At 36.3% G+C, this 13,953-nt stretch overlaps 1 protein-coding gene across 9 annotated transcripts in view; it reads right to left on the reverse strand.

Annotated features, from left to right (window-relative positions):
• The window catches only part of INO80D (INO80 complex subunit D), a 70,510-nt gene that overhangs the window by 38,632 nt on the left and 17,925 nt on the right, over positions 1-13,953 (reverse strand). For 6 of the 9 annotated variants that reach the window (XM_061382357.1, XM_061382364.1, XM_061382382.1 and 3 more), the window contains 4 exons: positions 13,021-13,113; positions 12,669-12,915; positions 7,232-7,974; positions 606-714 (listed from right to left, as the gene is read on the reverse strand). In XM_061382357.1, the coding sequence (XP_061238341.1) occupies positions 606-714; positions 7,232-7,974; positions 12,669-12,886 (1,070 nt within the window). In that variant the 5' untranslated portion in view covers positions 12,887-12,915; positions 13,021-13,113. Of the gene's footprint in view, positions 1-605; positions 715-7,231; positions 7,975-11,865; positions 11,952-12,668; positions 12,916-13,020; positions 13,114-13,953 lie in introns of those variants that run through there. The other 3 variants (XM_061382406.1, XM_061382399.1, XM_061382426.1) reach the window with 2 other exon arrangements.

Here is a 13,953-nt window from a genome sequence, read left to right on the forward strand (position 1 = left end):
ATGCTGAGGCAGTCCTCCGAAAGAGAACTGAAGGGCCTGGGCATTAACCTACAGCTTTCCAATAAGGCAGGTATCAAGAACCTCTAATGAGACTATTTTGGAAACTACTTTAACACATTAGGAATATTCAGCACATTAGAAATGTTAAAGAAAGGATCAATCTTGCATAAGATGGAGGTGAAGTAAAAAGAACTATTCCCAGCTACTGCGTGGATAGGGCCAAAGAAAACATGGAGAAAGCAGACAGGGGCACTCCAAGTAGGCCAGGGACACTGGCAAGTTCCTTAACCCGTCAAGGCCTTGATTTCCTCTTCTATAAAATGAGGAAATGGGATCAGATAAACTCTCAGGTCCCCTTCAGTTCTAAAATCTATTACAATTGGTTCCTTCAGTCATAACTGAAAAAGGTACCGAAACAAATTTAGCAGGGAAACATAAACATCACTCTCCTCAAATAATATAGTACATCTCCTCTCAAGTGGAATCTGTTTTTACCTGCATTACAATAAGACTACATCCAGTAACATTTTAAAAATAAGCATATATAGGAACAACCCATTTACTACAGTGGAAATTGACGACTAAAAAGGAAAAGGAGGACTCACGTGTGTCTTTCGTATCTGAGGGTCTCTCGGATGGACCAGGCCACCTGGTATGGCGAGGCCTGCTCTGAGTCCTCAAGTTCTTCTCCACTCTCTTCAGACCAGTCCAACCCTAGGACAGGGGAGAAGATGTGGCAAGTTAGAAAAAATTCATGTTCATTTAAAATTTAGATGAAAAGCTACCTGAAACACATAACCCAATACCTGTGGCAAACACTACCATAGTGTGAATAAATGCCTCCTGATGAGTTTCATCCCTGTTTCTAGCAAAGATATTAACAATGAATGCATAACATGCACTCAAATTTAAAACAATGACATTGTAACAAAAAGGCTCAGATGAACTTCTTCTATAGGATTCTTCACAAAGGGAGAAGAAACAACAGAGCGTTCAAGTCAGAAAAAAATAAAGGGTAGAATTTCTTAAGTATCAAAACATATACACTAAAATAATGTCAGAAAAACATAAGAGATATTCAAGACAACGGGGAAAGAAGCCTAATGTATGTTCAGGCAAGAAAAAGGCAAAAGGTACCACTGGACTCATGCTATACCTCAACAAAGAAGGGCCCTTGAATAAATTGTTAAAAGGCAGGCACACTGCATCCCCCCTCTCCCAACAACATCTCTGGAGGAAAGGACTCCATCCACAAAGCAGGAGCATGCCCAGTCTTTTGTTCCCCAGGGAAAGAGGGAAGGGCAGGACTATTGTTCAGTCGCTCAGTGTGTCCAACTCTTTGCGGGCCCATGGACTGCAGCATGCCAGGCTTCCCTGTCCTTCACTGTCTCCCAAAGTTTGTTCAAATGCACGTCCACTGAGTCAGTGATGCCATCCAACCATCTCATCCTCTGTCGCCCCACTCTCCTCCTGCCCTCAGGGGCAGGATAGAAACGTTCTATTTCTAATGTTACTGGGGTTTCTTTTAGTTAAACAAAAGCTGTCACATTTTGAGTTTCATTTTGAAAACAAGATTAGAAGGAAAAGCAGAGAAACAGAGTATGAATAATGCTTATGCATTTTGTTAAAAGCATTATTTTTAATGACTGGATAACGATTAGCTTCCAACATAAAGGTTCTGCCTTTTTAAAAGTTTGTATCTTAAAAAAAAAAAAATAAAAAAAAATAAAAAATAAAAGTTTGTATCTTGAAGAGGTCTTGATAAATACTGATCCTGCATAGCCTAAAATACAACAGTGTGTGGACTACTTAACATATTCAAAACCACTATGAAACTTTAATTAGACACCCTGATGACTAGTATTCTATGTCTTCCTTCTTGAGACCCTCAAAAATCAGAGACAGTCTTTATCACGCACAATTAGTTATAAAGGATCTCACAGATTTCTTCCATAATTCAAATAGGTTTAGTGTCCAATATAATTGCTTAGTCATGTCTGACTCTTTGCAACCCCATGGACTGTAGCCTATGAGGCCTCTCTGTCCACAGAATTCTCCAGGCAAGAACACTGGAATGGGTAGCCATTCCCTCCTCCAGGGGATCTTCGCCACCCAGGGACCAAACCTGGGTCTCCTGCACTGCAGGCAGATCTTTATCATCTAAGCCACTAGTTCACAGGTGCCACACCAGGAAATTAAGAAAAGGTTAATTGAAATGCAAATTAGAAATGCTTAAAATTAAATAACACCGACAACGGCATAAAGAAACTCTAAACCTAGTTCCAAGATGACTATTCAAACTATCAGGTCATCTTAAAAAGTTACTTTCTCTAACTAAAATAACTATTACTTTGTTAAAGAGTAAGTAAAAAAATAAAGTGATCACATCATTAGCTTCAGGATGTTGAAAGGTGAGATCTTTCAAACACAAACTGACACTTAAGGCACCTTTAAAAATTAGAACATGAACTGTTATTTTTTAAGTTTCCGTAAAAGTCAAAATAATGTCTACTAAGTCACCTATGCTTTTTCTGAAATAAGAACTGAGATTGAAGGGCTTCTCCTGTTGTAAAATTAACTGTCCAGTAAAGCAAACCTTTGATCTTGGCTTCATTATCACCAGTTTCAACATAACTAATTGAGATAACCAACCCAAACGGGACGGGAGGAGCCAATTAAATACTGCATTTTTCTTTAAGTATTCTTTGCTGACATGAATGCAGACTTAGTTGTAACAGTACATTACAATTTCTGGTTTCTCTGAAATAACCTGTTTTTAGAAACTTGGTGGCAGAGACCACACACCATTGTAAAGCAATTATCCTCCAATTAAAAAAACAAAAACTTGAGTTCCTCAAACATTTACATTTTCTAAAAATAAAAAGACAACACTTTTCCATGAGTTTTATTTCTGTTCAAAATGACTGAAAGTCAGCCCTCAACATAACATAAAATTTCAAAAGCTAAAATATTATCAGTATCTAGAAATAAATAGAAATACAAATAAATATTTAGCAGATGATGTGGGTAAATGCTGGAATGAGAGGCAGATGTGCAAAGAAAACTTAGATCTCTGCCTCAAAACTAATGCCTAATGAGTTCCAAATAGATGACTGAAATAACAAAAGGACTAAAGAAAATGTTGGCGAATACATACATACATATATGTTTTCTTGGAATGAAGACAGCCTAAACAAAGGGAGAGGAAAAAAAAACTGATTCAAAAAGAATTCTTAAAAAAAGAGAGAGAGAGAGAGAAAGAGAGTTTACATAAAAAATTTTAACCTATAAATTCCAAAACCTTTATGCTGCTGCTAAGTCGCATCAGTCGTGTCCGACTCTGTGTGACCCCATAGATGGCAGCCCAACAGGCTCCTCTGTCCCTGGGATTCTCCAGGCAAGAGTACTGGAGTGGGTTGCCATTTCCTTCTCCAATGCATGAAAGTGAAAAGTGAAAGTGAAGTCGCTCATTCGTGTCCGATTCTTCTCGACCCCATGGACTGTAGCCTACCAGGTTCCTCCATCCGTGGGATTCTCCAGGGAAGAGTACTGGAGTGGAAAACCTTTATAATGGGCACTAAAAGCGAATAACAAATAGGAGGGAGGAGAGGCTTTGCAACAAACATGAAATATGTGTAAAAAGCCCTTACCTATCAAGAAAAAAGAGAAATGCTTAAATAAAACTGGATGAAAAAATTGACAAAATAGGAAATACATATGTGCAAAAAAGGCAGTATGAACCAATAGTCAAAACTACATTATTAATCTAAAATAGCAGTTTTTACTCAAAGTTTGGCCTACAGATCCCCAGAGGTCCCTTAAACCCTTTTGGGGAGACCTCTAGGCCAATACTACCTTCAAAACAATATTAAGATATTATTTGCCTTTTTTACTGTGGTGACATTTGCACTGTTGGTAAAACAACAACCAACCATAGTGGGTCACACTGCTGATGCCTTAGCATGAATCAAGAGGGGCAAAAAACTGTACTAGTTGTCAATATACGTTCCACACAATGACTTACAATGGAATGAAAGAAAAAACAAACCAAAGCTCAATTCTGGAGTAAAACTTGAATTTATCACTGATGGTATGACAAATTCTTATGAGTCAGATTTTTCTGATACGATTAGTGTTAATATTAATGAATGCAACCTAAAATTTTAATATAACAAAATATGTCAACATTTGGGACATGTGTGTAATTGAGTAAGCCAGTATTTACCAAACGACCAACATACGATTTACAATATCATCCATGGGTAAGATATTCAAAGTACAAGGCAAATCAATGGATTTCAATGTAACTGTACGCAAAATTCCTTGATATGGTTTCAGATTTCACATTGAAACTAATCTTTAAAAACTACCACTTGTCAAGTTATGGTGAAGAACCAATTACAAATATCCACAATTTTTTGGAAAAATAACTATTAAAATACCTGCCCTCTTTTTCCTACAACAGATGTGTAAAGCCATCTTTTTATCTACTAACCAAAACCACATTGAATCAGGACACACTGAATGCAGATATCTAGCCGTCTTCTACTACACCAGACATTGAGTTTTGCTAAACAGGGACTTCCCTCATGGTCCAGTGGTTAAGACCCCACGATTCCATCGCAGGAGCACAGGTTCAAACCGTTGGTCGGGGAACTAAGATCCCACAAGCCACACAGTGGTGGCCAAAAAGATTTGCTAAACAAGGTCAAAAAATGCTTTCTTGCCATTATATTTGTTTTTGTTTTGGAAAGTTATTTTTCATAAGTTAACAAAAAGAACATGTTAACATGCAGTAAGTTTATTGTTATTTTTAAATGAATTAGTAATTTTTAAATTTCTCAGTTTTAACTTCTAATCAGTAACTAGCAACAGATATAACTCACATATATAAAATCTCGACAGTGACCTCAACAACCTTTGAGTGCAAATAAAGTGATTCTAAGGCCAAAAATTGGAGAAATACTGGTCTAAAGTATTAAAGCACACCTCAGAAGTTTTTTATATGTACTGCCAAATTTTCTATCAAATCTGTAAAGGCAAAATAATAATAATAATAATATCTAATATCCAGGTCTATAAAGATGTAGAGAAACTCATTCTCATACACTGCTGAAAGAAAAGTAAACTGAAAAAATAATTCTGAAGGCCAATTTGGCAATACATATCAAAAACCTTTTTAAAAAGTGAAAAAGCTTGGAATCAGCAATTCTGCTTCCAGGAATCTATTTGAAGGAAAAATTAAAGATGTGACGGTAATTATTTTACAGCAAGGGCTATACAGCTGCAATACTTTATAATTAAATAAATTGGAAATGATTTAAATCAGAGAAAGAATTCAGCTGTGACAAATTATGTTGTGTATGAAAAATTACTAACTTAATACATTATAAAAATTTTTAAATAGGTTATAATACTGTACATATAGCAGGAATTTAAGTTTATATATCTGAAAGAATATGCCAAGGTATTAACAAATAAGTACTAATAAGGCTTGCTTTGTTATATTTGCTTATCTATATTTTTTTTCTTTAAGCTTCATTAGTTTCTTTAATTAACCAAAGTCAAGTTTTGTTGTTGTTTAGTCGCTAAGTCGTGTCCAACTCTTTATGACCCCATAGCCTGTAGCTCACCAGGCTCCTCTGTCCATGGGATTCTCCAGGTAAGAATACTAGAGTGGTTGCCATTTTCTTCTCCAGGGGACCTTCCCGACCCAGGAATGGAACCTATGTCTCCTTCATTGGCAGGTCTATTCTTTACCACTGAGTCACCTGGGAAGCCCACCAAAAGTCATACATTGCTTAGTAACAGGTGACACGATATAAAGCTATGTAAGAGTTATCACTCCCATCTCCCTAAAAACACACCCTGTCCAGTTCCATCCCACATGGCAGCCAATGTTAACAGCCTAATAGTGTACATGCACTCACACTTTAACTATGCTTGTAACAAAGAGGCAAACATTTATTCACATGCTTGATCAACAGATATACTGGTGTCCCTTGTTTATTCATTTTGCTTATCTTTACAAAAATGGGACAGTACAATACCACAGTATTTTTCTGCTTGTTACGATATCATGGATACATCCAGGTAAAAGAAATTTCACTCATTCTTTTTATTTTTATTCTTTTTAAATAGCTGTGTAATACGTCATAAAATGTATACATATCAGAATTTACTCAAAATTTCCCACAGGTTATAAAGGTGGTTTGCAGATTTTTAGTAGTGCAAGTAATGCTGCAATCAACATCCTGGAACACATATCCTTATATTCTGGTATTTTTTTTAATACACAGAGTTCCAAAAGTGAGCTTGCTGACTATACATATACTTTTAATTAGTAGATATTGTTGCATTACTCACCAGCCACGTATGAGCTCCCATATTCTCATTAACAACAGATATAATTTTTGCTAATCTGATGGTAACTGATTGTTATTTTAATTTGCGTTTCCCCATCTGTTAGGAGGATTGAGGTTTTCATTTGTTTATTGACCATTTATATGTCTTCTTCTTCTATTCCCATCCTTTTCCCATTTTTCTATTGCTGCCGTATTTCATGCAAATAATCTTTCCTAAAGTTAGAATCACAGCTCACAACACAAGAATAAATTCCAAATGTCTCAAAGGTTTAAATGAACAAAAATAAAACAATCAAACTATTAACAGAATATGTAGAATATCTGTATAAACTTGCTATTAGAGGATTTTCTTGATTAAGATAGAAAACTCAAAACAACAAAGGAAAGATAGATATTTGTCTCCATGACAGTTTTCTGTAACTTTTTGCTTTTAAATCATGAACAGGTATTACTTTAAGAATTTTTTTTAGAAAAGTGTCAGCAGATGCCAACAATACTATCTTTATTCCAAAGTTCTGTGATAAGACATGTCAAGAACTTCATTAGACACACAAGGACTGAGCTCACAGAAGTACAAAACCAAACACAACTGCTTTTATTGCTACTACTCTACTAGAAGCTGTAATGGAATTCTAAACTCCCAGCTCCTATTTTTCTGTATCCTGTTCACCAATTACTGTTCTCTCCAGTAGCATGTTTATGTTAAGGTGATTTATCTAAATACAGAGTCTTATTGGACACTCTGTCCAAGTATTCTTCTACCCCTATTACATATGAGAAGGCTATGAAAATAAAACCTTGTGCAAAAGGGCACATTTCGTTATATTACACACTTATATGACACGGTAAAAGAAACGGTAACTCACCTAAATGGGGAAACAGATCAGTGTCCAACTGATGTTTTTGGGTGCACAGTTTCACCAGTCTCTGCAGTCGACTTATACAAGAGAAGTGTGGAGAGAAGGCTGTGGCTTTCATAAGGACCCGGTCAGTCCTGGGCGGGTCCACGGCGGGAGCCCTACTGGATGGCAGGAGGGGCAGAGGCCTCTTGTGAGACAACTGCCTTGCTTGTGCTATAGTGTGTGTGGTGGGGGCCACTCCCTGCATTGGTAGGCTGGTGTTCTGAGGTTGAGGTGACTTGCAGACTACACCCTGCGGTGGCGCTGGAGGTTTTAAAGTGGGTAAAGGTGACAGGTGGGAGTGCTGCTGCGGAGGCTGCTGCTGAGAAGGGGCAGGAGGGGGACTAAAGTGCTCTTGTCGAACTTTTAAAATCTCTGTCTCTCTCTGGCGCTGCCGATTCTGGGCCAACTTGCTCTGCAACTTCTTTCTCACAGTTGCCCCTTTCTTTAGGTCATCATCTTCCTCGTTGAAAGCAAAGGGGTCTTCCAACTCAGTTTCCAGGTAATGGACAGGGACCCTTGCCCCTGGTGGAGAGAGGGACATTCCATCCAGTCCATTGGGCATCTTCAAGGCCAGCGTGGGCACTGTCAGGCTAAAGGCCATGGTATCCATCTGGTGCCTGACCTTGACTTCATCTATAGGGTCATTCTTTTTCTTCCTCTCTTTTTTCGGGATAAAGCCAAGTACCTGCAAGTGGCTGTTGCAGTACCTATAAAAATACACACATATACAGGAGACTGTTCATAATACATCTTGAGAAAAGTAGAATACAAAGCTACATATCATAAAATGTGAATCCTTGTATGCTCAAAATGCATGACTATAATAACTCTGCATTTGTGGATGTAATTTATACAACTTCCATTACCCTCAAGCAATCCGCAAAGTCTGTGCAGTTTTGCTAAAGCAAATAAATGAATTGCACATGCAAAGAGGCTGCCAGACAGAAGCAAGTCATTCAAATAGTGAGTGGTCCTGGATAAACACCTAGCTATTGGTTCTCATATGGCTTTGTTATTCTCTATTCATAGCATACAAAGTAGCTCATCAAGAATCTAAAGGATCATTTAAAATTCTCTTCCAGAGGAAAAAAATCACATGTCCCAATGCCATTCAAGTATTGTAGATTCACAAAGATCTTATGACATAACACTTAAGAATGTCAAATGTCTCCTGTGTGTTCTACACACACACAGACACACAGAACAGGAGAAAATAATAAAACTAGTTGGTGCGATTACAGATTAAATGAGTTTCTCAATAGCCATGTGTTGAGTACATGAATTATCTCTTCTAATTTCTACCTGCAGTAGGTACCAAAATAATGCCCTTTATACAGATGAGGAAGCTAAATTTTATATAAATTAACTTACCCAAAACCACCTATATAGAAAGTGACAGAGCTAAGACTTAATCTAAAAATCAAAGCTCATTTAGCACAGGGAACAATATTTACTATCCTGTGATAAACTATAATGGAAAAGAATATAAAACAGAATGCATATATGTGTAACTGAATCACTGTGTTGTACAGCAGAAATTAACATGTAAATCAACTACAATTAAAAAATAGAAGGAAAAAATCAAAGCTCTTGAAGACTCTTATTAAGAATGCATGTTATTTGAATAAAATTACACTGAAAACCTGTAAAGGTTTCTAACCAATAGAAAAGTCATTTGTCATTTAGTTGCTAAGTCATCCCAGCTTTTTGCAACTCCATAGACTGTAGCCCACCAGGCTTCTGCATCCATGACATTTTCCAGGCAACAATATTGGAGTGGGTTGCCATTTCCTTCTCTAGGAAATGGAAAAGTAGTATTTCCCAAACTAGTACACCTCATGCAGTTCTAAGGTATGCTGACAAGTATGCCATAAAGACAGTATGCCATGCTTAAATAAATTTGGGAAAATGCTGGCTTAAACAGAAAGAGATAATAATTATATCATCTGTGTCTGCCGAACAATCTCTCAAAGAATCTTGTATGACACGTGCATTATACTCCAAGGGTAGAAATGTACCCATGTGGCACTGTTTCCCAAACTTATTTAAAATGGCACCTACTTTTACTGCAGCATATCTCCATAGAACACAGTTTGGGAAAAAAGGCAATAAAGTAAATAATGTCAATTCTCAAACTTGCTGGGCTGCAACAGAAAAGTGTTTTAAAAACTGTTAAATACACAGATTCATCAAAAATGAGGACACATGGTTTTGCTGCTTCGTCTCACTCTTTCATTGTAAATACAACTATTAAGAAAAAGCTTTCTGGACTATAAAGAGACTCTGCACTGCACATGTATGTGTGTGTAATTAGCAGGTTTGAGCTAGGTCCTACCTACTCTAAACAGAAAAGATTCATAAAACTACAGCTAATAAGGAAAAGGGTTTCAGGTATAATTGTATTAAGCTTCCCAACAAAGTGTTGATGGTTTTTGTTGTTTTCTACTCATTTTCAAATTATCAAAAGTATTAGTAAATTTTTAGAGAGGAGTAATGAAGTGGGCTTTTTTAAATTTAGAAATCAAGCTGCTCTGCTCATTGACATGGGCCATCTAGACTGGTAAATGAGGCTACTATCCGTGCATCACCTAACCCAGCAGAGGCCAGTCCACAGGGACAGTCCTCCTTCAACCCCACCCTCAACCCACTCCAGCCACTGTCACACTGTGACCACATAATTAGAATTACCACAACTTACTTAGTTATGAACAGCATTTAAAATAAGTATATATTTAAAGTAAGTATGTAAATATGAATTTCCAGTCAAAAAGAATACAGGGAAATGCCTGAAAATGTGTTACTTTGCAGGGCTGAAAATGTGAAATTAGACTATGTTGATAGTTACACACTCCTGTAAAGACATTAGAGAATACTGAACTGTATACTTCAAATGGGTAACTTGATTCATATGTGAATTATATCTTAAGCTGTTTTAGAAAAGAATAAATATAGGAGACAAGAAAATTTCTTGGTAAATACATACTACTAAATAAACATATATAAAAAACTATACCAAACTTAAATTTACAATACTATATAAAATAACCAATTTAATATAACCATTTACCTCTGAAATATCAAGGCTACAGTACCAGGCCTTAGCTTCCCACTGTTAAAAGTATATTAGAAACTGGACATTACTTTTTAATTATACCAGTACTTCTAACTGAACTTAACACTATTCTATCCAAAAGATGGAATTTCATAAGTTAGCATTTATAATACACACCAGGTAAGTTATGCACTTTTTCTAGCTGACTATTGACCAGATATTTTTGTCAATTAAAGTCCTTGGGAATTTGTTTTCTAAAACTATACATAGTGAAGTGAAGTCGCTACAGTCGACCCCATGGACTGTAGCCTACAACGCTCCTCCATCCATGGGATTCTCCAGGCAAGAGTACTGGAGTGGGGTGCCATATCCTTCTCCAGGGGATCTTCCCAACCCAGGGATTGAACCCGGGTCTCCCGCGTTGTAGGCAGACGCTTTACCATCTGAGCCACCAGGGAAGTCTTAAACTATACATAAAACCATTTCAAATCCGTAAGTGTCCAAGGAGTAACTGCCTTAACAATGATAAAAGCTTATTTTCAAAAGAATATTAATCTTTTCTACATTGTGTCATATAGTATAAGTTACAACTATTACATTTATACACAGGTTTAAACATATTATGACATGAATTTAACCTGGGTTTTGTGAGGTTAAGTAAGAATATTACTTCCTACTAACATCTACTTTAATCTGTTTTCAAACAGCCCTACAACAACAAAAACACAAAAATATTAATAGCATTTGTGTTCATATGGTCTTGGACCAATTTTGAAAAAATATATAACTCAGTACTTTTTAAGCCCAGATTCTCCTGACAGAGCAACACAAAAATTTTTTCCTTTCTTGCTTAAAAAAAAAAAAAAGAAAACTACTTCGAATATAAAGGTGAAGACATATTAAATTAATTCAGAGAATTAATATTTTGGAGAAATTCAGAGTGACTCTCAATTTACTTCTTGCTATTTGCTGTTAAGATAATACTTGCTTCAGCTGAATTGAAAAAAAAATTCAAGGTTGACAAAAATTGCACTTCTGATAAACTGAATTTAAGACAAAATTATAGAAATGTGATTATAATGGATCTTGATGTGAAAAAAATAATCCAAGTCCATTCATTCTTCAAATTAAAAAGGGGTAAGAGTAAGAAATTATTTTTAGTCAGCTAAAACCAACTGGACAGACATGCTTAGCCTAATACACTGGTACCTTTCTCACCTGAGATTAAAATTTTATTCCTTTCCTCACTAAACAGCTGTTTCTAACTTTCAGGTATTGTAATTTGAAACCTGAAGTGCTCATTAGATATTCTAAGAGAGTATTTCCAAATCACCACATTATGCTGTACTCATTTTGGTGGGGTATTTATCAACACAAATTATTTATTTCACCCTAAAAGTGTGTAAGCTGCTCACCATGACATACAAAATACATGATTCCTTTTCAACCAATTTACACAGGTGACATTTGTCTACATATAGGAACAAAAAATAAAGGCTGTATATGTATTTTTTAAATATAGTAGTAAAAAGTTCAAATTTTCTACCTAAAGACAAGTATTTGAAACTTTCAGGAAAAGAAGCATGCATCTCTCTGTAATATCCTACAATGATCAACATGGTTGCTGGAGAACTGACAAAAAGAGACATAAAAAAAGAGATTATATGTGAAATACAGTATAAATTTTTCTAAGGATATGAAAGATGAATCATCAGCATAAAACTCCTTTAAAAACATCTCATTATTTTCTTTAACTCAGAAAAGTATAAATTCATAATCCCAGTCATAAAGCCTACTTTACTATGAAAATACAGGTTCTAAATTATAGTAAACATAGTTTATATGGAACTCTTTTTAACCAAAAGAAGCCTGAGAGAAAATAAATTTTCTGAATGATTCAAGTAATCATTCTTTTGAATAATGCTTTTTCAATAAGTATATATCATTTGCTACCTTTCAAGTGCAGATTTAAAAATTCCAAAATTATTATCATTAACTATAACACCAAAGTAGTTCCTCTCATTTGTCTCATTTAGGCTGACGAAAGACTAAGAAGAAAAATCAGAAAATACTTTCTAAGGCTGTAAACCAAGCATATCTGTACCAAGACTTCAAGCAAAAAAAAAAAAATTTTTACACACTTAAACATACTTCACAAAGAATTCTCCAAAGTTACTACTCCATTTCCTAAAAATTGCTATCTCTCATCTTTAGAACCATTCTATAGTTTACTTAGATTAACCCCTGAACTCAACATTTAAATTCATCATATCATACATCAAACAAAACAGAACCAACTTCCAAGCTTGCTGATTCAATCAAAGGCTGCTCCCCACTGTCAGAGCTTACCTGCGGTCCTCCGATTTAGGAATGGGGTTGGTGCAGCGCTGGCTGTTATACTTGGCCACATATTCACATTGCTTGAAGGGGGCAGTCTTGTCCTCCAGAACGTGTCTGATACAGAAAGCGTAGCCGTTGAGTCGCCGCTGCTTGCACAGTTTGGGGCTATATGAGCACAAGGGCTTATTGTCAACCTCAGAGAAGTGTATATGTTTCCCTTCATACATCACGTGACTCTATTCCTTGTGAACATCAGCTAAAAGACCATCACAAAAAAAGAAACCCAAATGATAAATCAGAGAGTATAAAGCAGGTTTAAGTTGAGAATTTCACTGAGGGACTTCGGGCCCCACAGCCATACCTGATTTTAAATCTTCTGCACCATAGCAATGTTAAGAGAACCCCAAGGATACCACAGTTTGGAATGCTGCAGAATCAAGATGAAGCAGATTGTCTACAAAAATATCAAAAGGCCTAGTTAACAAATAGAAATAAGCAAAGCTTGCTCACCTGGGAAGTAAAATTCTAGGGTATCACCCTTCCTAACAGGATGGATTCTTCACTATAACCCAACATCCCAGTATTGAATTCAAATAATAAGACATAAAACATTAAGTTAACCTACCACTCCAAATTGAACTAAATAATTTTTGCTTTAAGTCTTGTAAATACCTCAAAATAGCAGGGTTCTTCCACCAAACTCATGTTATAAGGTGGCGGGTCCTTTTTTTTTTTTTCCTTTACTGATGGTTTTACCTTATGCCGATTTTCAGAACTCAAATCTCTTTAAAATGGCAATGGAATGAGCTCTACAGACCCAAAACTTCCCCCAGAAAGTCTACATTTTCCGATGTGTTGGCAAAATATTTAGCAATTTGTAACAAACATTTCTATGAAATATTAAAAAAGAACAAATCCCTGTTTTTTAAAAGTTATTTTTCCCTCTAATACTCCCCCACACCGGTCTCACCCAGACGACAGCCTTGAGCCCAAAGACTAGTCACCACCACATTTTCACCATTCAGTTGAGTGCTCTGCAACATAGAATGTTCCCAATTATACCAGATAGTGTAATTACCATGGCTGATGAGTCTCTGGAAGCTTAATAAGAAGACGGAAGGAAGAAATCACACAGTAGTCACTACCTCTCAACACACAAAGGTCTAGGAGTAACATGTATGGTTAACACCATACCGCCTACAATGAAACTGCAACAACGGATCGGTCACATCAGGACACACGGGGCTGCTGTGGTCCAACCTGCTTGCTCTACACTCTAAAAGTCACCAAGACA

The sequence above is a fragment of the Bos javanicus genome, chromosome 2, assembly GCF_032452875.1.
Source record: "Bos javanicus breed banteng chromosome 2, ARS-OSU_banteng_1.0, whole genome shotgun sequence".
Lineage (NCBI taxonomy): Eukaryota > Metazoa > Chordata > Mammalia > Artiodactyla > Bovidae > Bos > Bos javanicus.